Here is a 27,836-nt window from a genome sequence, read left to right as displayed (position 1 = left end):
TTGCCGTGCATTGTACTTTAATCTGCAAACAATCTTAATCACACAGAGTATCACTGATCAATTGAACAACAATACAAACATACCAATAAGCTAATGAGGAAACTATTAAAGGGAAAACATTAAAAAAGTTGAAACATAAAATTGAAAAATTATCCAGGATGTCTGATTTAAGGTGCAAAATCAGCACAGATCTTTTGAGGCCCAGGTTAATTTAAAAACCCTACCAATAGGACCAGAGGTCTATTACATCTATGCAAAAATATTTATAATATACATTCAACTCTGTTAAATACATCTGAAACTTAAAACATGCAGCAATCCTAAAAGGTTCAATTAACCTACGACAAAAAATATGTACAGATAATAAAGTCTCTAATAATCTAGTGTCACGGGGTCACAGGAGCAAAGGGAACAAAGAGCAAAACTATTAGCAGACATTGATTGACTTTCAAAATGGGGGCAGGAAGGTGAGTATACTCCTGACAGGCCATTTTCAAATGGCAGAGTTCTGCAGCAGAACAGATTTTTTTTTCCTTAAAATTACATCCAATGGCTGAAAAATCTTGTTAAGCTTGGGATATACTGATTTTTTCAAGAGTACAGAGGGCTGGAAGGGAAAAAAAGCCTTTTTCTATCTGTGCCTTAAAGAAGAAATAAACACTGGAGCATTTTGGCATCAGCTGAAAGGCTGACTGAGGGTCTTAGGCAACAAGTATTTTGCAGAAACATCCACTGAATTTCAATAAGACAATTCTTGAACTTTTTTTTTCAAGCATGGTTTGGCCCCTGCTTCTTCACAATGTCTTAGAAAAGTCTGATTCCTACATCCAGGAAAATGCTACATTTAAGAAATGAAAACAAAGAGCTACATTTTAGCAGACCCTAATTCAAATAAGCTGTTTTCTCACAGGACTCTCTGAAATACTGTCTAACTGTTCATTTGATTCTCTTACCCTCGAGGGCTGTGTCCCTGGGGAACTTGACTGTGAAGAGAAAAAAAAAGAAAGTCAAGGCAAAGCAAAGCAAGGAGAAGAATTTTTCATTTGGATTTTGAAAAATCACATTGCCATGACAATTATTTCCATTTCAAAACTATAGATTTACAGGCCATAAATATTTCAGAATCCCTTACCTTTACCCAAGTCATCTTCTTGACAGGCTAAACAGAATCGATTAGTCAACCAACTAGCAGTTTGGTTAATATTGAATTAAAATTCTAGCCTAAGCCAGAACCAATACTCTCATAACTCCATAGTCAGAGCTCAGTCACAGGAATGAGAAATAAGGAAGGAATTGGACAGATTACACAATTCAGCTAATACTGTATATTTGGGGCCAGAAGCAGGATGTGCAAGGGTACACAGGATACAAGCAAAGACTGACAAGAGCTGAAGGCTTGGACAAAGAAATAGAACTCCCTCTTCCCCCTTCTCCCTCCTGCCCCCACCCCCCCAAAGAAGCTCCAGTGTAGGAAAGTGATGATTTCCAGTCACCATATTTTCTACTGCATTACCATCAAGGAGTCTAGGAGGAGACAGCCATTTAAACCTGATAAACCCTTTGGGTTATCGTACAGTAACAATCACTCTATGCTACGGATGAGTAAACACCTTCACCAAAGGGAAGACACAATTTGCAAATCCTAGGGAGTTGTTCCACTACATTCTCAAATGTTTGGACATCTGGGAACCCAGCCATCAGCCCCCAGGTTCATGGCATGACCTGCACCTGTGCTGGGGAGGGTGGCTTGCAAGGGCGTGGCTCAACACCTGGTATGGAGATGGCAGAGATGGACTCTAAGAGTCACTGGGAGTTCCCAGGACAACTTTTCAAGAAGTCATCTCGAAGGTTTGGATTCCTTCATAAATGGAAAGAAGATATTGGGAGACTCCAATTAGCGGATGTGAATGGAGTATTTACAAGGGGGAAATGGGGATACAGGTAAACAGGCTGGAGCACACTGCGGACAAGAGACACCCCAGACAGTTCTTTTTCCTATTTGAGACGATGACTCCAACACTCTGTAAACAGCAGGGAAGAACTAAAGCCTGTCGCGCATCTCTACCTCGGTCACTGGTCCTCCCCGAGGAGGTCTCCATTACCCACGTCTGCCTTCTGAAGAAGTTACCAACTTGGGAAGTGCTTAGGGGCTCCCACAAATGGGAGAGAATTTATTTGACAAGGTCTTTACTTCCAGGGTTTGCTCTGAAGGTTGCCGCTGCTAAACGAGCGAGGGTTCAGGCTGCTGGCAGAGTTGCCGGTAGGCAGGCTCTGACTGCTGCGGACAGCTGTGGCCTTGACGTCCCTTCCAGAGGAACTGCCACCTGGGACTTTGAGATCCCGGACGGAGGAGTTGCCCCGGCTCAGTCGGCCTGGAAAGAAGGAGAGCACCAGTTGAAAGCCCACTCCTGTGTATCATGGTCTTAGACTAGTGAGGCTAGTGAGGGCCCACCCATGGATTGGAGCTCCGTGACTGAGAGAGGGCAAGGCAGGGGATTTGTGCAAAAGGTTCCAGGGAGGGACTGAAATGAAAGCAAAGCCCTTCCCCACAGGGAGACATCAAGAGGCCATCCAAGTCAGGCCTGCCTGGAGGCCACTCCAGGGCCCCTCCCAGCAGGTGCTAGGACTTAGGAGGTCCCTGCTCTGCTTCCAGAGGCACCTGAGTCTCTGGGCAGACAGACAGGGGGTATGGCACTTTCCTGAGCCCCTTCTCACCCAAATACCACAAGAAGCTACATGCTCTGTCAGAAACCAGGCTTTTTCATGATGAAGTCATTTTCAATCCTGAGATTCCGCACAGAGCAAAATGAAAAGAACCCCAGTAACTCTAGAAAATAACCATCTGAAGACCAAGTTGAAAATTAAGGGAATGACTAAGATTTGGATTTTTCTTAAAATCATTGCTAGCCTGGCTATATGTGTATGTGGGATCATAGGCACATGTATTTCTTACCAGGGGTTTCCAGAGGAACTTGTTCTTCTTCCAGATAATATTCTATTTTTTTTAAATCTTCTGGGGTAAATCTCCACTTATTCTCAGCACACAGAGTCTGCATTTTGATGCTGGATCGCTTTCGGACAGACCCAGGATTTGGTGTTTGCTGGCAGTTCAGCGGCAATGACCCAGTAATCAGTCCCTCGGGGAATTTCTGAGCTAAGACTTTTAGACCTGAGTATAGATCATTTAAAAAAGCAATTGATATCATAGGGCATCATGTCAATCCCTAGAAGATCCTTTATGTGCATTACAGAGTGGAGGCTAAGGTATTAAAATCTGTTGTCTTTCTCAACTGTTTTAGTATCAAATCAAATACCACTAGGCAATGTAAGTTCTTTTTGGCAGTCTGAGGAATTCTAATCTCCCCTTCCCAAGGCCCCACTTTTTTTGTTTATTGGGTTTTAAAGCCAAAGCAATAAGACTTGTAAGAAAATGTAATTCTCAGGGCTAGAGGAAAAGGAAATATAAAGGCTTTCACGTTGGTGCATAGAGATAGTGTTTTCAGGCCCAATAAGAACAAAACACAACAAGGAAACAAAGCTATTACTCTTTGTAGATGATATGATGGTACATGTATAGACAATCCGAGAAAATCAACTTAAAAACTACTAGAAACAAAGAACAACTTTAGCAAAATTGCAGGATATTGAAAAAACAAAAAATAAAATAGCATTCTATTCACCTCCAGAGAGCATGAAAAGGTTCTCAAATCCTCGTTCGCACATGGTGGTAGCTGCTTGGCTGGCCAGCCTCTCATCATCGTCGTAGAGGATGATAATCTTGCCATGAGCATTTTTCTAAGAGTCAGGTTAGTTAAGATTCTTACAGACTTTAATAAGTACTCTTTCATTTTAAGTGGATATTAACTAAGCGCACTCCCCCCAAACCAGAGAGGATGACTCACTAACTGAAGGAATGTTTAATATCTGGACATTGTAAACAAGATAGATAAAAATTTATCTAGAAAACCTATTCAAGGACCTAGTCAGAAAAACCTGTTTCCTTTGAAGACACATTTACTACAGTTATTTGATTTACTGAGTCCTGGCAATCATTCAGGTTGATGCTCTATTTCTGTCATTCACAGTCTACTGGGCAGGATGCATCCTGAGCAACTGCTGGCCCAGGAACTAAGAACTCAACCCTTTCCTGAAATACTGCTTAGCTATTTGTCAAATGAATTAAGTTTACCACCTTAGCATCCAGTTCAATCTTCACTTAATGTCTGGGACTTACTTCTGGCTCTGGGCAGCCCTTATCTCAGTTCATAATTCTTCTTTTCAACTTATCAATCAACAATTATTATTGAACATCTGCTAAGTGCTAGGTACTATGCTGTGCCTTGGCAATGTAAGCATGAAGAATAAAACAATCCTTCCTCATAACAAGATGACATTTTAATAAGGTAGTATCTATGGAGTAGAAAAAAAATATTTTTGAAGAAAAGAACAGGTTGTAAAGGTTAGTCTCTGTCAACACAGCAGTTGGTTTCATCCTTCAAAACATTTGTTTCTGCCTTATTGAGGGAAATTGTTGAGAAAAGCATTTTGGGTTGGCTGCCAATAAAGCAGATAATTCCACCTGATTTTGCCCTGAATACAATCTAAAAAGGGGAAAAAATAATACTGTTTGGTACAGTAAAATCTGAAAGTATCTTGTGAAAATCCAGTAATGTCAAAAGCAGAAGATAAGCCCTGAAATTCTTAGCAACCCCACCGATAGCAAGTGCTGGATGTTAACAATTATTTCTTATAATACTTGATGCACCACCTGAATCTTTAAAGAGGCGTTGAAGGATACATACTCAAGAATATCATTTGAATAAGGGTTCATGGTTCTAGACAAGGTGGCAATTGGATAACTGTAAGCTGTAATAAAAAGGAGAAAAGGTTTAGGAAGTTAGTATTTATAATGACCATAGATTGGATCCAGTTGTCTTACTAGTCAATTTAAAATTAAAATGAGAAACAGAAAAATGTTACACAAAATTGCTAAGTAATAGACTCAAAACGCTTTAGGAAAAGGGATATGATAAGCAAATTTTGAAACTTCCCCAACTGTGCCTTAATCTTAAAAAAATAAAAGGTGGCCTCTGCCCATGAGCTCCTTTTTGGACTACATGGAAAAATGAATCATAAATTTCCTTATGTGCAATTTCCCACAATGTGATTTTCTTAGATGTTAGGGACATTTCAAGGCTTAACAACTGACTAACATTAACAAGCAGATTCGTCCCTTGGACCAAGTCACTGTGAGACTCTCTTTCCTACCTCCAACAATATGGCACTGATTGTAAGAATCTCTATCTCGGACATCTAGCAGCAGGAAGGGACAATCGGGATAAGGTTTATCTTTAGAGCTGGGCTCTATTTTCTTCAGTGACTCTTTGTCTAGGTCCAGTTCTCCAACACCACTGATGACGCTGAGAAGAGAAAAAACAGGCCAGTGACTATCAGGGAGTTGTCAGCTAAAGTCTCAAAGGCATCCTTTAGCAGAGAGAGACCCAAATGCTAAATGCCTCAGGTGAGGAAAAAGGACACGGCAGCAGCAGATCTGGATTCCCATTCTCTCACCACCACAAAGAATGGGCATCTATGTGGGGCAACACTTACCTTCAAAGAATGTATGGTCTGCGACCAGCATGGGAGGGAACAGACCCTGAAGGGCACATGCTACCGCCAGCAACAAGGGCAGCATTCAGAGAAAGAAAGGGGAACAGTTACTCCAATGGAACTCTGAAGAGGGTCAGGAAAAAGGAGCAAACAGGGAATGAATGAGGGAAGTTGGAAGGGAAGGAAAAGATTTAAAAAAAAATAAAAATATAGAAGAGTTTTTAAATTGTTTAACATCATCTTCTACTAAGGTATTGCCATGAAGCCTCGCAGGGTATAAAGGTGACCATCAGTTCTGGAAGGCTTAGCCAGGGGAGTCCAAGAGTTCTAGTGGTTCCTGCCAAGCTGGAAAGGGGCTGAATGTAATGAAGAGTGTGCTCCATGCTTATCATTCTTATGGGAAGAGCAGCCTCAATCTTTCATATCATGAAAAGTTGGTCACCAGAACAACTGCTGAAATCTCATTTAAAAAGGCACAAGGGATTAAAATCTGCAGGAATGTTAGGAATACTTACCTTCACAAACCACAGGAAACCACCATTTTAAAGTACTGTGAATATTAAAAACAACAACCACAGCTTACTTAAACTTTTAAGTGGTGGTACCTATATATTTATATGGGGGTCTAGCCAAATCTTACTTATGTATTCGATATTGGTCTTTTTTTAAGAGGCAGTAAGATGGCTCAGTGGGTGGAACACAAGACCTAAGTCAGAGAGATCAAGTGCCAATTTTGGCTTGGCCATTAGCTGTGTGATGCTGGGCAAGTCACTTAACCTCTGTCTGCTTCAAATTTCCTCAAATATAAAATAAGGATCATAAAACTGAACTTACCTTGGAAGTAGTTATGAGGATCAAATGAGGTAATATTTGCAAAAAGCTCTTAGCACAGGTCCTAGCACACAGTATATGCTTAATAAACACTTGTTTTCTTTCCTCCTACTTCTTTTTCACCATATGAGTAAAGAAATAATAGCTAGCATTCACAAAGTGTGTTAAGAATTACAAAGTTTTACAAATATCACATTTTATACTGAAACCCTAGAATGAAAGGTCCTTATGAATCCCAGAAGAACTGAGATGAGAATTCAAGATGTCTCCATTAGGTCTAAGTCACAAAGTCACTATATGTCATGGGAAGAAAATGTCCCTGAATTGGTCTTGCTATCCTGCAGATAGCATGGATCAATGCTCATAGCAGCACTACATTCACTGTTGGCTTCTAATGACTAGATGCTCCAACCAAGGGCTAATTCCTGATCCACTACTTTTGGAACAAAAGAGAAGGATTTTAATTTCCTTGATGAAAACAGAGAGTTATTGTGGTTAGAGAGCTGGACTCAGAATTAGGAAGAACTAGATTCTAATCTTGACCCAGACACTAACTAGCTGTTCAGCAATTAACTGGGGAAGTTATTCACCTCTATGTGCCTCAGTTTTTTCATCCGTAAAGAGCTTTGGTTTACAGTGGAAGCCCTTTTCAAATTCTAAATCTATTTTTCTATGATCTTATGCAAACTAATAAGATCAATGTACCAAATCATAAAAATGTCACTGTCATCTCTATTTCCCTTCGTGTTCTATTGAACCAAAATTCCTACTAAAATTCAGTGAACTGAATCTAAATTATGCCTTCAAATAAAATATATGGTACATCTTTTATTGAGCCAGAAGAGAACAAAAATTCATATTGTCACTAGAAAATTGAGGGCAAATGGTTTCTTCAAGATAATATTATTATTTGTCATGGAGGCAGCAGCAACACCAGGAACAATAACACCTGCTCAGTCTTCATGGTCTTTTCACACATTATATTATGTGATTTTTTGCAATGACCATGGCAGACTGGCAGACAGGGCAGGAAGTTCAGACACAAACTGTTCAGATGAAAAAATTTCAAATTTAGAAAAGTTCAAAGTCACACAGCTAGGAAGTAATGGTGCCAGGATTAGACCTGAGGTCCTTGGGCCCTCAGTCCAGGGTTCCTTCCTACTATACCAGAGCATCTCAGATGAAAATGGGGACTTATATTAACAAGATCATAAGATGATACAACAAATGCAGTCGTAGGAATCTGCATTCTTGTCGTTTATCTAAAAATAGGAGAATTTGCACCGTTCCACTGATAGGGGTGTTTGTAACCAACATCAAACAGGAAGAAGGAAAGGAAGGAGAAAACATATGTATTAAGCACCTACTGTGCCAGGTACTGTACAAAGTGCTTTAAAAATATCATCTCATTTGAGCTTGTGAAACAAATGCTGTTTCTACTCTATCCATTTTGTAACTGAGAAAACTCAGGCTGACAGGGGAAAGTGACTTGCTCAGACTCATGGAGGTGGTCCTGAGGCAGAGGTGGGACTCAGGTCTTCCCTGACTTCAGAGCCCTCCACAGCTCTCCCTAGCAAGCCTCAAGCCAAGAAGCCGCTAGCATGAAAGGCACACACAAGTCTTGGATCTGAGCCTTCCTCTATGTGAAGTGAATATGGCACACAAGACACCAGATCTGAGGAGTTTATGGGCCAAGAGCCGTTGGTTGCCCCCGACTCCTTGTTCTGATGGGGGTCTGCTGGGGCCCAGGAGCCGCAGGGGCTGAAAGCTTTGGCCAAAGGCAGCAAAGCAGTGGGGGCGGGTACCTCTGCAGCGTTGAACGGTTTGATTCCCCAGCCCCGGCATTGCCGACCAACTCGATGGGGGTGGGTGGCTTCTCAGTGGGACTGCCTTTCCCATTGGTCTTGTCTTCAGCATTGGGAATGGCATGGGCAGAATTATGATCTATGGAGAAGAATGAAGGTGAGTCAGCACAGCCGGGTGCGACCTGCAGGGCACGTCCCAGAATTAGTATTTCTGAAACACCAAACACTACTCATATATCATGGTATCCTGCTTCCTAACTTCTCTGAAAAAGTTTTTCACAAAATACCTTTATTTCCTAAAAGGAAAAGAGGCGCCTACATGCTCTTATACTATAATTTAACAATGAATTTAGAACCAAAGTTGGGCTTGCTGATATAATCAGAGGCAAAATTAGCAGTTACCCACATGAGGAAACTCCCTTAGCATCGACTTCAATTAGAGAGCAGTTCTTATTCCTTTGGATTAAGGGAGACCCTTCCTTCTTCAGAGTCTTCTCATTAGTTTTTCCCAGGGAAATTACAGTTGCACAAATCTGGTGCTCTCTATTAGCTCCCTGGGAAACTTGTTTTATAATCTATAGTCAAAACAGTCATTTAACAACTAAACACTCTCAACCAACAAAAAAGCTGTAGTTTGAAACTGCTCTAGGACACAAAGCAGAGCTTTTAATTCTCTGAGGTCATTTTTATAAGGATATAAATGATGAATGTTATTCTTTACTCTTCATTGAGAGAAAACTTCTAGAATATATCTAAATAGTCTAAGGTAAAAATCTATTTTTTTTTAAAGAAGTAAGTTTGTTTATTTAAGGTTCTTGCAAGAAGTCTGAAAGCCATGGGATCTTCCCTTATAGATATAAGAATGAGCCTTTTATTTCGTATCCTGAAACACCAGGACGCCCCCCTTTTCCACCTCCCCCAGGTAGTCTCATTGGCTGGGGATGACCAAGTTAACACACTTTCTGATGTGCCCATTTTATGTTCCTCCTTGACATGTTTCCCCTCCCTTTGTCATATCCAAAAATGGCAGAAACCCCTTCTTTGGAAAGAGGGAGTTAATAAAAATAACTCATTAAGTATGTGCACTCAGTGCATGCAATTACCTTTTACCCACTTCTTAGTTATATCTTTTTATCAATTCAATAGCTCAGTATCTTGTTTTGTACAAGATTTTTTGTGTTAAAATTTTATATTCTTAATTGGAGAGAAAAGATCTATAATACATCTTAATATTCTAAGGTAAAAATTAGAGAAAAGATATCCTAGACTATATCTAAATATTCTAAGGCAAAAAAAATGTGTATTCTTAGTTGGAGAGAAAGCATCTAGAATACATCTAGTTCTTAACTGAAGAGAAAAATCTAGAATACATCTAAATATTCAAAGGTAAAAATGTCTATCTTCTTAAATAGGAAAAAACAGCAAAATAACATATAAATATTCTACGATTAAAATCTCAAAAAAGTACAAAATTACAGAGATTTTTAAAAGGCATTTAAAAAGAACTGTTAAGTAACCATTCGGCACTTTTTTTTTTAAGGGCAAGAGGAGCTCCCGTTATAAACAAGCATGTCCTGGCTCAGAATCCCTAACAGTATCATTACAACAGGGGTCACTGGATAGGTGCTTTTCAGTCAAATGTTGCCCTAATAAGCCAGTACACCATTGTTTGTTTGTTTGTTTTTACCTTCTAGCCTTTGAATCTCTTCTGCTGTCACTTCTAATGTTTGATCAGACAAGGAAGCAACTTGGATGACCTAGTAAAAAAAGAAGAATGAAACTTTTAAGTCCATCTGTATTTAGTTTTTGGAGGAGATGGAAAAAGACTCTTGACATTAAAGTATCCTTGTTAAAAAAAAAAAAATTTCTCAATATCCTCTGCTGACACCAAACCCTAAGTCCCTAACTCAGTGTTTGTTGTTTGAGATGGTTCTGGATGGTTATTATAGTCAAATGGTTATACTGGAATGAACCCTAAAGGCATAGGTCTGACCATGCCATTATCCTGATCAATAAGCTCTCATGGTTTCTTATTGCCTAAAAATTCAAATACAAACTTTTCAGTTTTGAATTTAAAGCACTTTGCAACTTTGCTCCAAACTGCTTTTTCTAGATTTGATATACACACATATCACTTCCCTTTACATATTTTATGATCTAGGTAAGTTAGATTTTTCTCACCTAACTTTCCCTAGCTCCAAACCTTTCCCCAGGTTTCTCCACCATCCATACCCCATGCATGAATGCACTTTCTTCCCCACTTTACCTCTTAAGCTAAATCTTGACCCTATTTCAAGACTTAGTTCAAGCATCACCTCCTACTCATCTTTCCTGATTTCCTTGTATTTACCTATATTTTTACATACTCATATATTTATTACATGCTGTTTTCTAGTATAAGCTTCTTAAAGGTAGGAACTGTTTTATCATTATCTTTTTATCTTTAGGACTCAGCACAATGCCTGGTACCTTCATGAATGACCTATTGGTGTAACTCAAACATTCCACAATAAACTTGAGAGACACCAAGGGAAGGAATTCTGTGGAAGCAGCACATAAGCAACTTTGAAACTATGTCAACCTGTGCATTTTGACTCTAACATAATATTTGCAATGGCATGACAGGATTGCACTTAGTAAATATAATTATTACAAAATTACTTATTCTTTTATTTAGCTTTCATTCTCACAACATTTTGGGGGCCTTAGGACAATGGATATATGATTCCTATTTTCTGATTCAGGAGACTGACTCATCCTCATTTTGCAGGCTGAAGCGTTGGGGCATAAAGAGTGACTTATTCAATGTGGCAAATCTTATTAACGTAGCATTAAGAAAATGATCACAAAATCAAGGGCAACAAAGAAAAGGGCCTTCAGAGATCATCTGGTCCCTTTTACTTCAGCAAGACAAATGTCTCAAATCAGCATGACCCAAACTGAATTAGAATGTAATTTGGAATTATTTGACAAAATAAATGAAGATATACTAAACATAGATAACACAACACATTTTTGAAACTAATTTAATATGTAGCCCTCAAGGATCTATGTGTATAGATCAGTGGTCCCTGTTCCTATGAGTTTGATACCACTGTTTTAAGTCTGGCTGATTTGGAGACCTGGATTTTAAGTATTAACTCTAATGTACAAGAAAAATGAAAAACTCAAATTCTGGAATAAGGCCACTTTCCAGGTAAAAAAAGCATGACCTTACAAGATACCAAACAGAAAGATAAAATTACACACATTATGAAAAAATAATGCAATCCTAGCAATGGAATAAAGAATCAGTGGAAGAAAGCAGCTATCAAGCATTAGATTCCAAATGTGAAAGTTCATTTCATGACATTGTACACAAGTAAGTGGTTTTAAAATCCAACAAGAGACAACTAAACTCACCAACTGGGCAAAAGTTGTAACTTTCAGCCTTTTGAAAAGCTCGTCTTTTTTGTATCTATAATCTAGAAAAACAAGAATGAACAAGTGTTATTTTTTCAGTGTTATTTTGCCTGGCTAAGTCAATTTTGGCTAACTCAATCTTTATTAAACAAAGAAGAGCTTCTTGAAGGGATAATTTAAATTAAATAGCCAAGCTCTTAAGAATGCAAACTCTACCCATAAGACAGAATATTACTGATAAGCAGGCATTATTTATAAAGCAGCAATTGATGTTGTGCTAGTATTGATTTCTCTTCTCTCTAATTCCACTTAAGAAACAGAAATGAGGCACCAATACAAATTCAGAGGTCTCTTGACAATTTGAGCTCAGCAAGTCATAACTCAAAGGCTAATGTGTTTGTAGTTTCATCAAACCAAATCAACTGCATCTTTAATAGCAGAATTTCAAGATCTCAAACTTCATCACAGGAAATCTAGCATGCTTCACTTAAATTTAGGTTGGCAGGACTCAGAGCAAACTCCTCTGGGTCTTCTTTGATGATCATGGCCATCCCTGCAAGTTAATGTTAAATTCTTCCCCATTCTTGAATTTTTACTGGCCGCAATGACTCCTTAGACAAGATTGGAGAATTACTCAAAGTCAATTGCTATTTTTGACTGGCTCACAAGTGGAGTATCAGTTCAAGGTATCTAGTGGTAAAAGAGGATTAAACCTATTTAGATTATATACTGGAATTACTAATGCTTCCCTGGGAGAGGCTTAAAAACCTAGTACAGATGGTACTACTATTTTGTTGGAAGTTAGCTTAGGTCTAACAATATGCAAAACAGAATACTTACCTTGGATAGAAAGTTATAAGGCCAACAGCCAAAAACTAACATTATTATTATTATTCAGATTTCTGCTAAAATCTCAAGGTTATTTCTTATTAGAAACTAGAATTCCCTGGCACTCAAACACCCTAACGAAGCAATTGCTTCTTCAACTTATGTTTCCCAATAGACTAAAAAATTAAAATGTAGCCTCTTTTTGATGCAGCAACCTGACTTAAAAAAAACTCTGATTTCTTGCTAGAACATAGATCCAAAAGTCTGGGCCTTTAAAAAAAAATCCAATTTAACAAACACACAGCATTCTACTAATCCATCCCCACAGACTCTGAAAATCACTGAGGTAAGTCTTAGTATTGAAATCAATATACAGAGAAAGTCAAAGTCATCAGAGCTTTAAATTAGGTTGCACTGTGGCAGTAGTGATGCTCTTCTGGAATGATAAATAGTTTTGAAATGCTTCCTCTACTCTCCTTCACATCCTAAATCCAAAGGACAAAATCCTGAAATTGCCTTTAAGTAAAATAGTGACTGCTGTCAACAAGAAAACAGATTCTGTGATCCATTCCTCAATGTTTGGCATAAGCCTCAGAAAAAGAGAGAATTTTTTAAAAAGCCACTTATTGCATCCTGATCACATACCTGGTTCTGGTTTAGAAGGACACCCGCCATTTGGACTTTCTGACATTATTACTCAGCTATAAGATCAAGCTTAAATATTTACAGCAAATTTAAAATTAAAAAACAATTATAACTTGGAAAGTCCCAACAGTCCGTCCTTCCAAGAGCGTACACAGCTTTAAAAATGGACCTGCTACTAATGTGGCTTCTCTCAAAGTCTGTGTTGAAGACAGATAATCCCACTTTTAGATAACATATCAAGTTTTGATTTTCCAGTAAGTTCACATTCTAAGTCTGCTACTCTCAAGTTACTGGCAGCACAGGGGATTGATTGTCTGGGGTGTTTCATGCAGTATCCAACCAGTGTCATCTATCCATGAGAAATCAAGGCTAGGCTTTATACATAACCAATAGGCACAAAGTCTTTATTTTTCCCAGGTACAGTTGAAAGTATTCAGATGACAAAGTGTTTTCTGTGCTTGGAGTGTTCAATTTGAGTTGGCTATTAGGAAAGGGAAATTAAGACTCACAGTGGAAGGTTGAAATCAAAGGAAGCAACAGAACAAGGTTTATGGTCGAGATAGTAACAAAAAGACATGGCATTTCAAATAATCTGAGTCAAATGATTAGTTCACAATGTTGTGAAACCGGGTGATACTCTCCTCCCTTTCTACTCAAAAGAAAACCTCCAACTCTAACAGGGGAAAGTGAAGGAAACATCTTCCTAGACTTAGTTCCAAGAACAGATTTTAAGGTAATTCTAGTCAGGTAATCGGCACTAAGCGGTGTGGAACAAGATGATATTTACCTCCTGTCTTGCTAAAAGGAAACCCCATAACTCTAAAGAGGAAAAGCGAAGGAAGTATCTTCAAGTACTCATTTCTAAAGGTATTTCTTTGGGGATATGATTTCCATTTAAAATTTTGTTACAAAAGACACAATGCTGTCACAACACTTTCAAATGAAACGTTATTTTTATAGGGATTTAAGCAATCTAGACAGAAGTAAAAATTCCTGTGACGATAAGATTTCTATATGGAATTGAGTATCTTCTCAACAATGTCTACAGTGAAGTATTTTTAATGGACCAGAAGATCAGAGACTACAAGCCACGGAGACATTGTTTGATCTGTTTTAAATCCACCAGCTGAACCAGGCACAAGCAAAAGAAAACTTGGGTAAGTAAAAGAGATTTGGAATAGTTGAATCATTTGAGTTGTTCTTAGTAAGAGCATTTTTAAAAATTCTGATCTTAACCATAGCCCCTAAAGAAAAAGCTGTGTACAAAACTATAAAAAATGACTGCACTCTAGGTGTGTATCTGTGCAAGGTAAAAATAAATTAATATTAATAATAAAAATTTTTAGTGAGAGAGGGGAGAGATTCAGTGATAACAAAAAATTTTGTACCATACCCAATACATTTTAGCGAAGGTACTGGTAAAATAAAGATAGAGAGAGAGACAGAGAGAGAGAGAGAGAGAGAGAGAGAGAGAGAGAGAGAGAGAGAGAAAGAGAGAGAGAGAGAGAGAGAGAGAGAGAATGTGAGTGTGTGTGTGTATATATAAAATTTAAGGCATTTATATGAAATGGCTTTTTTTTTTTTCAGGAAAAGCTCTTAAGACAGAAAAATTTGCTCTTTGTGAATGAATCATTCTTTTTATAAATTATGCAATGCTTTTCTTCCTGTTATTTCTAGGAATTGTGTTTTAAAATTATAGTTTGATATACATATACACACACACACACACACACACACACACATATATATACACATACACAGACACACATACATAAATAAAATATATATATATGTGTGTGTATGTGTGTGTGTGTGTGTGTGTGTATTATGTATGTAAAGAGAGAACAAGAAAACAGACCAGAGAGCTAGAGAAAACTTTAGAGGCTCAAGCCTTTCTTTCTACAGAGGAGGAAACAGGTTCAGAGAAGTTTGTCAATTTACTTGTATGAGTACTGAGTGTGGCAAAAAAATTCAAACTCAGGTCCCATGATCCCAGGTGCTTCCCATTTCAAAATGTAAAGCTGAAGAGCGAATCAAGCTTCTCTCAAGGCTTCATCCAGTGCCCAGTTTAGCCAAGTCACTGGTAGTTCACAAAGTGCAGAAACAAGAATAGAATATTCAAATTTAGAGGTTTTTATCAAGAAAAAAATACACCCTGACACATTTTTTGAGATCCAATTCTATTTTTCTATCAAGGATAAAGATGGATCTAGCCAGACCATCAGTGAGAAAGTAGGGCTTTTCTTTCAAGGCTTTTCTCTGCTTAGTTTAGCTATTATTCTACATTATAAACACTTCAGTGTTTCCACCTGGCTATATCTAATTTGGGAAGCAAAAATCTGCCACCTGCCTCTCAACTTCTGTGTTAACTCTAATCTTGATGTATCAGATTGTTTAAGAATGTTACTCCCAGTATGGAAAATTATAATCTTGTTTAATGTACTAGGCAGTATCTTGCTTTTTGCACAATAATAAAAACAGGAGCTGGATATGTTCTCAGAGGAAAACTAAACCCAGAATTAAAAGCAAATATTAATAACTCAAGGGATTTCAAAGTACTTCAGTCATATTTCATAGTTTGACTTTTTTTTTTTTAATTACATAAAGGATTATCATCCTTCTTTGAAATACGGAGAAACAAATAGAAAAGAGTCAATTTCCTCCAAGCTGCTAAGGCAGTCTTAGGCAATTCTGCTATTAGTCTCACTCTCCATGCTAGAACTCATTCCATCAATGCATAACCTACTTCTTGACATGAACTTCCCCCTAAAGAATTTTTTAAAAGACCAGCAGGCCTTGAGCTGGAAGGCCCCAATTTTATAGGCTGACATTTTATTCAAGATAATCAGAGAGGTGTGGCTTGGTCATTGAGCAGTGACTGTGACACAGGCAGAAGACAAAGTCTCCAAGCTCCCTTTGGACCCTTCTACACCTGGGGCCCTTGCCAAGCACCCCCAAGCACATGCCAAGATTCCCAGTCTGTTTCTCATTTCTTTCTCTCCTTCCTCATCTAATCTTTCTCCCTACTTTTCTTTCTCTTTCTTTTTCCTCCTGATCTTGCCACCCCTTCCTTTTCTCTTTGACTCTGCCTCTGTCTCTGTATTTCTGTAAATTTAGTTTGTGTACCTCTTTTTCTCTTTCAGTCTCTATATCCCTATATAATTAAGATTTTTTCTCTTTCTGTAAATTTAGTTTGTCTATTTCTGTATCTTTCAGTCTCTATCCCTCTCTATATCTTAGACTCATCTGTCTCTCATACACATCCACCTCCCCCATCCTCACCCGCTTCTGTCTTTCATCTCTAGATGAAACTGACAATAAGCCTTGATAAGTGAATATTCTTGATGGTAAGGATGAAAAAGTAAAATGGCAACTATAAAACTTCAATTTCCTCAAATCTTCCTTGTTACTTACTTTTTTTAATCTCTTCTAGTTTCTCGGTGTATTTGGTCATACTGCTACCTATAAAAAGAGAAGAAACATTTTGGATAAATTTTTTATGGAAGACGATGATACAATGGAATAAGAGAGGGAGAAACAAGATTATTCTAAGTTTTTTCAACTATCATTGGACTTCTGGACTATAGACAATAGACAAATTTGCTCAGCTAGGTAAACTTTTTTTTTTTTCTTGTGAACTATCTTGTTCATTAAAAAGCAGGGAAATGTTTTGGGAAAACATAGTTTAGGTCACAGGTATACAATCAGTGAATATTTTAGAGCCTCTAGAAATTATCTCCCTACACTACATTAAAGACAAATTTTATTTATCTTTCTCTCCCTCTCCCCCAAATAGTTTTTTTCTTACCATAGGGAAGCCCCATGTTATAGTGGATAAAGTGCAGACCTTGGGATACTTCTCCCTGAGGCAGTCATTTAAAAACTTCTCAGTGCTTGAGTCAACTAAGACTAAATTGAAAGGAAGGTGCCCACTGCTTAAGCAGTAGTACTCCTAACTCAGTACTCCTCACCTTGGGAGTACTCCATAATAGCAAAGTCCAAGTTGCTTATTTTACTATAATCATTCTCTGGGGAAATATGTACCAAGAAGAACAAGACATTATCACCCTTTGAAGGCCTAGGGTATTATCTGCATAGCTATCCAATCAGCATTGGATATTCTGCCTATTTTCTCTTCTTTTCTCTAGAAGTCAGGCTGATGATGTGGTCTGAGCCATACACAGTCTTGTCAAGTCATGGAAGGCTGTATTTTCTTGGAAATAACAAGGTTTTCCACTGTAGTGGATCACATCCAGTTCCCTGTAAAGAGTCTTGGGTCTACAGTATGAAGGGAATTCTAGCCAAGGTGGTTTGGAAAGTTTTCAAATGTTAAAAGTAGGTCAGCCAGGATTGTGCTGGTAAATGGATGGACTCTTAATCAGATGTCATTTTTTATTGGATCTGCTTCAAGTCAATTCTGCCACATTGGGCTATATAGAAAGGGAAAAAAGCTTTTGATTTTTTCCTTTTTATAAAGTTTACTTGAGGACAGTTTATTATACTCATACCTCAGAAGACTAACCAGACCAAATTCAGAAAAAAATAAATGTCTCTGAGATGGTAGTAACTAGACAGTTGAAGAATCCCTTTAAATTAGTCATTAGTCTTTAGGTTTGGGCCAAAGGCACAGAGACAATCTTTGTTCTGAAATTCAGGAGATTAGATACATACATAGTCTTCTATTTCAGTTACCAATAATATTTCATATTGGTATTTCACAAAATCCAACCTAAAATCAGGTTTTATTAGGTGTGTTACACTAAGCCCTACTAGCCCTGGTGCTCAGGGCGGGGTGTTTATGCCAGGGAGATTATAAGGGAGGAATTTAGTTTTAGATGAGAGCAACCCTGGAAAATCTGATTTCAATCCAAGTCATTTCTACTTCAAAGGTCCTTAGAGATATTGTTGGTTCTAGTGGTTCCCTGGAGTTTCCAATATATTTAGGAGTCCACCCTGAATAGGTCTAAACCTCCCCCCAAAACAGTCCTAGAATTAACTTTGGTCTTCTCTGGGTCTTTCACACTAAGAAGATACTCAAAAATACTCCAAAGGAATTCAGAGTTGTTCCCAGACAAACTTCTTCCTAATCCCCATCTCATTGAAGGCAAGGATAAATGAGATTGACTGGTATACTGAGTGGAAGAAACAATATGCCTTAAGAGGATCATAAACTTAGGACCTCAGAGATCCAACTTTCACTTCACAAATGAACTGAAGCCCCGAAATATTATTGGACTTCCCCAAAGTCACAAGGTTGCCAGTTTAAGAGGCAGGGCCAGGTTTTGAAGTCAAGCCTTCTGACTCCATATCTAGGGTGGTTTGAACAGCACTGCACATTGGGATTTTGTAATTATGTATCCCATACAATTCTGCCGTGAGGAGAAACATTACAGTTTCACGCTTCTTTTACTGAGGAAATCATTAATGGGGAAACTGAGACACCAGGAGGGAGAGAGATTAAGTGACTGATGAGATTCACATGATGAAAAGCAGCCGGACCAGGATCAGAACTCAGAGTCTCTGAATTTCCAATCTGGCTCACTAAATTCTCTCCCTAATTGAACATCACCTTTGTAAAAGAGTTTAGTGTCTTACATAAACATGAAAATGTGCCCAGTCTGGTTGTGAGGTAGCTGCAGGCAAATATCAATACCTCACTAACAGTAGCTAATGGCCACTTTGTACTCTAAACTCCCAGGACACAAAACAGAAAGAAAACAACAGTGAATATGATCGATCACATATAGTTTTTATTATTGAAAATAAAGCTTTCCATAACATGACTAATAAAGCATTTTCCAGTTACATAGTGTTTTATACCAGTTGCTGTATTTTCTCATGTTTATTAATTTTATTATATCATTGTTAAACAGTTTCACAGAACATTTACACAATACTTCAAATTTCACAAAATATCTTTACAATCCTTTGTAGCAGCCTCACGACAACAGTGTGAGTTGGATTAGTGTTGTTCTGTTACTTGACACAAGGGGGAAACCAGAAGGGGAATCTGTGTCAAGACCAAGGACAAATGGCTAAAAACAGGTATTCTCTCAAGGATACAGAATGTCAGAAACAGTACTGGAGTGAGACAAAATGGGAAGGTAGTATATGTGTGTGATGTTTTAATTGTAGGACTAAAGAAGGAATCTGGCTTTATCTTCTTTCATAAGAATGATGACAGTAATAGCTGAAGTTTACATTAGTGAAATGTTTATAAAATGCTCTATCTCATTTGATCTCTGTGAGTTAAGTATTATATTCTTATTTTACAAATAAGGAAAACTGAAGCTCAGTGAGGTTAAGCAGTTAAGTACTTATGCTAACATGATCTCAAAGTATGACTGGTCCCAGTCTGCTATTCTCCATCTCTGCTGATTGATTTGGGTCCAATTAATCATACCGGCTCACAGTTCACTTAAAAGCTTTGTGGTTAGTACATTCTATTAATGAAACTGGCAGAAGGATACGTTTTATATTAATAGTTATATACATTGTTTTATGAGAGGCATTCCTAGAAGATTGTCTCTAAACTAAGTTTTTGTCAAATGACTCACATTTTAGTACTTCTGCCTTTCTGCCCCACAATACCAAAACCAGTATGTTGTCTCCTCCTAACTGGTGTCCTGGTTTCTTGGGCTCCCCTTGCACTTAGCTGTTCTTTACACTGTCATTAGATTAATCTTCCTGAAATAACACTTTGGTCCTCCTACTACTCCAAACTACTGCCTACTGGAAAAAGCCCAAACCTGTCCAGCCTGATTATTCAAGGCTTTCACGATTTAGCCTCTCCATAGCTTTCCAATTAATCTCCTATTGCTCCTCTATACAAATGCATCCCTTTAATTGGACTTTTGTTTACCACCCCTAAACACAGTGTGCTTTCTGAATCTCCTCAGAAGGAAATGATAATTTCTTTTCCAGACCATCTACAGCAATTTTTGTCTATCTATAACAGGTAGATTAGCTCCCTTACTACCACAGTGCACTGTTTATAATGCCTTTCTGAATCTCCTCAGAAGGAAATGATTGCTTCCTTTCCAGAATATCTAAAGCAATTTTTGTCTATATAAATATAACAAGTAGATCATCTATCTCCCTTACTACAGTAAGTGCTGGAGAGAAGAGACATGTTTCATCTTTGAATTCTTTCTGTGCCTACAATAACACTATGCTCATAATAGGTTTCCTTACCCTTTAATACAACTGCTGTTCCCTAAGGTTCTGTCCTCATCACCTCTTTCAACAACAGTTTCTCTTCTAGCAATCCCATTCCCTCTCAAAGCTTTAACTACTTACTTTTTTACACAGGTCACTTCCAAATCTCAGTCTCTAGGCTGGACTTCCTCTTCAAAGTTCTAGGTTTTCATTTTCAAATGCCTAAAGAATATCTAACCTGGATGTAAGTCAATAAGTCTCAAACCAAAGTTTCTTCTGTCATTACTATTTGTCAGGGACAGAGTTAGTTACAAAGTTTCCCTCATTCAAAATTTTTAAAGGTGTTTATCCTGTCTCCTATTCCTTGCCTCCTACAATTAAGTCTTGTATACTCTGACTTTTCTGATTTCAAATACATACTACCTGCCCATTATTCCCACCACTATCATTCCAGTACAGTACTGCCATCCACACTTGGCCTTTTGCAATAAATAGCTTTCTAACTGGTCTTCCTGCTTCTGCTATGTTGTCCCTCACTTTCCCTCTTTAAAATCAACAAACACACATAACATCAATGCCTGATTAATCTTCCTGATTAATCACAGTATTCCCTTCTGTTAAGGACCACCCTTTCTCAAAACTTTCTGAAGATTCCCTATTGCCTACTTGAGAAGCTCCTAGGCCTGGCATACAAAAATCTCCATAATATGGTTTCTCTCCATATTTCCAATCTTATCTCACACTAATGCTCTCTTCCAAAGGCACTACCTTCCAGGCAAACTCTTAACCCCGTTTGTATACTTTGACATTTTCCTATGAATAAAATGGCCTCTTTGATTTTCATTCCATGTTCTGAAATTTTATTTATCTTACAGCATCTAGCCAAAATGCCTTCTTCTCTTGGAAGACTTTCCCAATTCTTCCTGGAACTTTCCCTATTCAAACCTTACATGATACTCTGTACTTTCTTTTTTTTACATTAAATTTATTTTTTAACACAATGCTTTATGAATCATAGTGAGAGAAAAAAAATCTAAGCAAAAGGGGAAAACCATGGGAGAGATTAAAAAAAACAAACAGAAAAAAAGAAGTGAACTTAGTATGTGTTCCTCTGTACTTTCTTATGGACTTTCTCATAGTTTAATGTATCTGTCATATCTTCTCTACTAGACTTTAAGGTCCATGACAATATGTCTTACCTAATTCTTACACAGTATTCATTGCATAAGGATGTAACTGAATACCTGATGATAGACTATCTGTTCAATTAATGAAATTTACTACAGAGACACTATGTTATAATTCAAAGAGAACATGGAATCAGGAGAATTAGATTCAAATTCTGGGTCTCAAACTAGCTGTGTGGTTGTGGGCAAAGTCAACCTCTATGAGTCAGTGTCCTCACCTGTGAAATGAGGATGAATGAGAATACTTTCACTACCTATATCTCATAGGATTGTAATCATTACAGCACTTTATAAATGTAAATTACTATTGTTAAAGCCAACAATTCCTTTCATAATGCAAGAAAACACAAAAAACAAGGTAATCTTTTTTTTCATATCTTTTTTTTTTTTTTTTTTAAGTGGAGTATACATTTATAGCACTTTAATATGCTAAATTCTGTACCTGGCTCTAAAATGGCCTAGGAACATAAAACACAGAATCAGATTATCAAAGTATTTTAGAGCTAAAAGGGACCTTACAAGATCAAGTGGCCTAACTCCTTCAGTTTGCAGAAGAGGAAACTCAGACCTTGCTCACAAAGAGTGATTTACTGCTAATGTCAAGACTAACAGGTATCCTGTGGCCTGTCTGGTGCCCATCATTTAAGAAATTTACAATGTAAGAGAAAAGGGCAAATGACAAAATTTTTAAATTAAAATCAATAGAAAAATTGTCATTTCTCCATTGACTCAGCCAAGGATGTTTCTCATTTATTAGATGTATTTAGTTAACAAAACTTATTAGTTTTTTTACTAAAAAAAATTACTATAATACATATTTCATTTGCATTTTGCTAATAAAATAAGGAAGCATACTAGGCAAGGTATAACTAGCATAATGCCAGTTACTGAGACATATCTACATTGCTCTATTCCCTTTTCTGAAAAGAAGTTCACTGTTTTGGAGGGATAGAAATCAAGAAAAAGAAAGCAGTTATCTTTATCAAATCCAGTTAGCAGATATTTAGACAAAGAAGTCAGTGTGCAGATAAAAAAATTATAGTGCTGAATAAGAAAGACAATAGAAAACAGAAGACAACTCTGAAAGTCAGAAAAATTCTAAATTAGAAAATGATAAAGGTAGTGAGTAAAGACTATATGAGTGAGTGAATAATGAGGCTGCAGTTCTGGTCAGAGTAGGAACTCATGAAAAATAATTAAGAGAAAACATGAGCACATTGGAAGGATAATTGGATAACACATAAAAAACTTAACTGGGGACTAATTGAGTCCAATTAATGATGCTCTGACAACACCTTGTAAAGTTAATGGCATGCACTCTTAAGCTTATGAAGTACATAAGAAAAAAAATTGGAAGCTCAAAATAAATCTAAGATTTCTGGCCTTATTTATGAATCAGTATTTAAGTTCCAATGAACTGTAGACTCAAAAATACAGAGGCGGAAAAAAGAAACCTTTACCCAGGAGGAAGACTGAGGTCTTTGAAGATTTCGGGAGTAGATAATTTTGTTGAAGACAGGAGGTAACATCACGGAATTCATAACCTCTTGAGTTTAACTCTGAATCGCCCACTGTTTCTAAGAAAAAATTGAAGACCCATCTATTTAGCATGGGATTTTGAAATGCTCATTAAGCTTTGTGCTTATTTCTATTGCTCTGACTGCAGAGTCTTCTAATACTCTAGATTAAATCTATTTACTCCTGAGGTGTCAGGTCATTCTGGTAGTGTGGCACAAAATTCAAAGTAATATAAAAACTCAAACTAAAGACATTCCAATATATTTGACTTTAAAGAAAAAAACAACAAAAGCAAACTTGAGTTTTACGCAAATAATTACATCTACTTCCCCAACCCATAATTAAGCTGGTGAAAAGATAGCTTACTAGAAAAACCAGCACATGGAAGGATGTAGGAGTTTAATGTGTACTGAGTATCTCTTTTACAAAAAAATGAAGAATTTCACAAACATTGTCATGGAGTTAAACTTTTGCTTTGAGCTGAGGAAAGAGAAGAAAATTTCCTCTTCTAAAAATCATAACTCTAAGACTTTTTTCCAGGAAAAAGAAAAACTCTGAACATATATGACCTTGAAATATATATAAAAATATATCCATCTAAAATTAATTTCAACCTTTAAAATTTTGGATGCACAGAACTCTATTATGTTGTTGTATCTCAGAATAAATGAAGTGTTTTAATTTGGGTGCATATCTTACAAAAAAATTAATCCCAGAGGTGCAGCTTAGTCATAGTTCATAGGGAGACAGATGGAGACAGAGGAGCTGACAGTATTGGGTGACAGAAATTTGGGTAAGGAGAAAACAGCAAAGGGAGCCAAGCCTAGAAGCTAGTATACTAGACTTGAAGTCAGGATTGCAGGGTGCTAGGATTCCTCTGTCTTTGAAATTCTTGTCTTAATTCCTTTTCCTAAGATTCCTAATGGGACATCAATTCTCTGGGCCTCAATTTTCCAGTTAATTTACAAGTAGGGATACTGTTCATCTCTTCATCAAACAGGGATTTTGTAAGAATGAATATTTACAAAGCACTGAATTCCTTAGTTAAAGGTAGAAGCTGTGTGTTGTAATGGTATATCTCATTTAAAACATGTCCATTTAGACAATGAACTGTGTACATAATTAAACACTGAGGAAAACCAGCCAAAAAGATTTAAATGAACATCTGTGTTCCATGAGACTGTTCTTCCTTAGTCACAGAAAAAGATGGCTGTTAGGAGAAAATCCTAGATAACCCATCAGAAAAACCATCTCAATGGGATGATTAGTATATTAAAAACATGGAATGCTTTCAAGCAGCAGACACTCAATGATTGAAAAGTAAATACATACATACATATATATCACAGTGGGATTTATGGGAATAAATGTTAAATATACAGCAGGAAAGTTGATGAGATCCTTGGATTTTGTTTTCAGTTCTTCAACTAAATGAGCACACTATGAAACTTCTTGGTGCCTCAGTTTCTCCATTCCTTAAAACAGCAATATAAGTACTACCCCATGTCCACTTCATGGGAAGAATAAAGTGGTTATAACTTTTGAAAATAAAGAAATTCTTACCCCACGAACCATATATCCTGGATCAGAAAGTTCTAATTGTGACTCATACCAGTTATAGTTCAATAGCTCCTGCCAATAATTAGCTGCTCAGATAACTATCTGCCATTAAACAGATTTACTAATTTGATTGTGACTTTTCCAAAGTTCTAATCCTTACTCACCAGTGTCAAGTCTAGTCTTGACATGCTGATACTTTGGGTTCTGTGGAATCCTTTTGGTCAGAAACTGGAAGAAAAGAAAAGCCACATTAATTAGGCTCATGGAAAAATGATTGTGGCAGTAAAGAGGGGGATGAAAATGTTGAGAAAATAACAGCTAAGATTTTAAGTAGGCAAGTCACATTTGGCAGAAGATGCTGAAGAGAAAGGCTATAGAGGTCAGTTTTACAGGACAACTAAGTGACAAATGAATATAACTGATTTTCTTTTATAATCCCATGTATTACTAATTTAAAAACAACATTCTGAGACTGACAAAAAGTTCCCCAGAATGCTTAAGGAACTCAAGATGAAAAAAAAAAGGTTAATAACACCTATTTTAAAGAGTTGTCTAGCATACTAAGAAGCTAAAATAAATGATTTGCCTAAGGCCACATAGTAAATAAGTGTCAAAGGCAGAACTTGAAAATTCAGGTCTACCCAGACTCTAGGAGTCAGTGCTATTTTTTAAAAATCACATTATCTCTCTTAATCTTGATCAACCATAATTTAAAGACTACTTGTTGTCTTTAACAGGAAATAATCATCTCTGCATATCTCTCTTCACATATCTTATGTATCTTCCAATTGCTTAGTACAAATACCACTTCTATGAAGTCTTCTCTAGATTATATCTAACCAAAGCTCCTTGTTTGAAATCAATACTGCCAAAATTATTTTTCGTATGCACAGATCTGGTCATGTTATTTCTCTGATGAAAAATCTTTAGTGGCCCTGATTGCATACTAAATAAAATTAAAATTCCTTTGCTTTGTTTGAATTCAAGAACTACAACAAAACAACCTGAAACTACCCTAAAATACTCATCTTCTTTCATAATATTCTCCTCTACACATTCTATACTATAGCTGGGACTCCACTTTCTCTGACCCCTAAGTGTGCTGCTATCCTCTGAATTTACTACTATTATTATTGTTATTTCTCTTCCTAGAATATTCCTTCCCACCCCAGATTTCATCTACTGAATTCCTATCTATCAACTTATCCTTTAAAACCTAACTCAATTACTACCTCCTCCTCTCCATGAAACCTTCCCTCCTCACCCTGGTTTTTAACAATCCACTACTCTTGGGACTTCAAATAGTAATTCGCTTTGTGCCTCCTCTCTTTAATATACTTAATCACAAGATTCAGAGGCAATAGAATTCACTAATACCTAGGATGATTAAAGAACCTTCATAAAGATGAATGGCATCCATGCTCATTTTATAGAATGGAATTTCATTTGGAAGAAAGGAGGGGGAGATGTACCATATATCAATGGTAGCCAAATTCTGACTACAGGAGGTCCGTTAGAGAAAGGAGAAAGGAGAATTTCGCAATTCATATCTGGAAGCTTAAGACAGTTTGGCTGAAATGAAAAATTGATATGGGAGGAAATAAGTGACTGAAAATGGATTAAACTTTGGAGGATCCTAAATGTCAGGCTAAGGGGTTTGGATTTTATTCTGTTGGAATTAGTTGGAAGTTTCTGAATCAGGGAGTAGAACAATCATAGTGACTTAAGAAGACTTAACTGGGTTTGCCTTAAAGAATGGACTGGTAGAGGGATTATTTCAATAAAGGGAAAATCAATAAAGCCACTTCAGTAGTTCAGGGCCTGTGGTAACAAGACTGGTTAAAAGTAGGAATACGAAAAATGAGTCAAATATAAAAAGAAGATTTGGTAATCATTTGCATAACTTTCATCACAGGACCAAAAGGATTTGCTCACTTTAAAATAGTAGGTATCCAGTGAAACAAATTTACATTTCCACAAAATTTAACCACATCTTCCTTCTTGTCCAATATTTCTCACCTAGCCTTCTACTGAGGAAATCCATTAAGAAAAATGATTTGAACCAATTTAAAATTGGATCCATTTAAAGCTACCATACCTTAAAAAGAATTTCAGGCAGATCATCTTAAAATATGAATTTAAAAACAGCCTCTCCAAATTTTAAGTCATTAGTCAAGAAAGAGCTCGAGTATTGAAGTAAACGGGAAAGGCAGGGAGTACTTTGTTTTCTGGCCAGGACTATCATCATATCCAATGTCTGGAGTGTTTGTTGTTCTTTGGCGATGTTTCCCCTATTCCACCCGGAAGACCCCTAAACAGAGAGTCCCTGTGTTCAACTCTGCCCTCATCACTGGCCCCCTGGGATGCCTTTTCAGCCAAAAACCCTCCCAGTTGGTCTCAACGCCGCCAGTCCCCTCAGTAATCTATTTACCCACGAAATTCCCAAAAGGATCCATTCCCTTCAAGCACAGGCAGGCCCACGCTGCTTCTCTCTCCGGTCAATTCCATGGGTTCCTCATCACTTCTCCTAAGATTCAGGCTGAGCTCACGACACCCACTTCTTTCAAGCCCGCGGCTATTCCCGACAAGCTGGGTTTCTCTGATGCTTCTGGTACCCAACCCATCAATCTATAGCTCAAACGGCCCCTCCAGCAGGCAAGTGCGTCCAGCAATTCGATTTCTTTTCTTTCTTTTTCCCCATCACTTTCTCGCTGTCAGTGTCTCACTCCGCCTCCCCACCCGGTAGAGCGTAAGCTCCTCGAGGGCAGGGTCTGGTTCATTTTTCTTTGTCTCTTAACCAGTGCTCTCGGAATTGAATTAAGTTGCCTCCTTCCTTTCGGTCTCTACACTTCGGTTCCCTTCCTTCTCTCTCTTCTCCCCCCCCCCCCCACTCCCCACTCCCCACCTCCTCCCCAGGGTTCGGGGTTCCGCCGCATCGTCCCGGTTCTCTGGGAGCCCCCAACCTATCCAGCAGCGGAAGTCCCGGAGAGCCCACGTGGAACCTGCTCCCGGCCCGCGGGCCCCAGGCCTCTCACCATCTGGACTTCCCCCTTACCTCAGGATCCCCAATGTGTCCTCGGGAAGACATCTTCCTCCAACGGACTGACTCCCCGTGTTCCAGCGGCTACCAACTCCTCCCCCTTTGCCGCCTCTACTTTCCTCTTCCTACCTCCAACCTTCCCTACCGGCCTTCCAATGACCTTTCTTCTGATTGGTCCGGATCCTCCCGCGGACCAACAGCGGCGCCGCTTACTCCCGCTCAAGCTTGCGGTCAGCTCAGCCCCAGACGCCG

At 37.8% G+C, this 27,836-nt stretch overlaps 1 protein-coding gene across 4 annotated transcripts; it reads right to left on the bottom strand.

Moving 5' to 3' along the window:
- CEP41 (centrosomal protein 41) lies at positions 1 to 27,836 on the bottom strand. Of its 4 annotated transcripts, XM_052000787.1 has the most exons (12): positions 27,600 to 27,836; positions 24,709 to 24,772; positions 22,927 to 23,043; positions 16,536 to 16,583; positions 11,649 to 11,710; positions 9,934 to 10,003; positions 8,247 to 8,385; positions 5,269 to 5,420; positions 4,799 to 4,866; positions 3,681 to 3,795; positions 2,954 to 3,169; positions 1 to 2,372 (listed from the first exon to the last, which is right to left on the bottom strand). In XM_052000787.1, exons 1-12 carry the CDS (start codon positions 27,630 to 27,632, stop codon positions 2,188 to 2,190), a joined length of 1,269 nt encoding a protein of 422 aa, XP_051856747.1. In that variant the 5' UTR covers positions 27,633 to 27,836; the 3' UTR covers positions 1 to 2,187. The 4 variants fall into 4 exon arrangements, with proteins under 4 accessions (XP_051856747.1, XP_051856748.1, XP_051856749.1 ...); XM_052000788.1 differs by lacking the exon at positions 22,927 to 23,043 and having other exon boundaries at positions 27,600 to 27,834; XM_052000789.1 differs by lacking the exons at positions 22,927 to 23,043; positions 27,600 to 27,836 and adding an exon at positions 26,976 to 27,408.

The sequence above is a fragment of the Antechinus flavipes genome, chromosome 5 (assembly GCF_016432865.1).
Source record: "Antechinus flavipes isolate AdamAnt ecotype Samford, QLD, Australia chromosome 5, AdamAnt_v2, whole genome shotgun sequence".
Classification (NCBI taxonomy): domain Eukaryota; kingdom Metazoa; phylum Chordata; class Mammalia; order Dasyuromorphia; family Dasyuridae; genus Antechinus; species Antechinus flavipes.
This window is presented reverse-complemented; position numbering and strand designations above follow the sequence as displayed.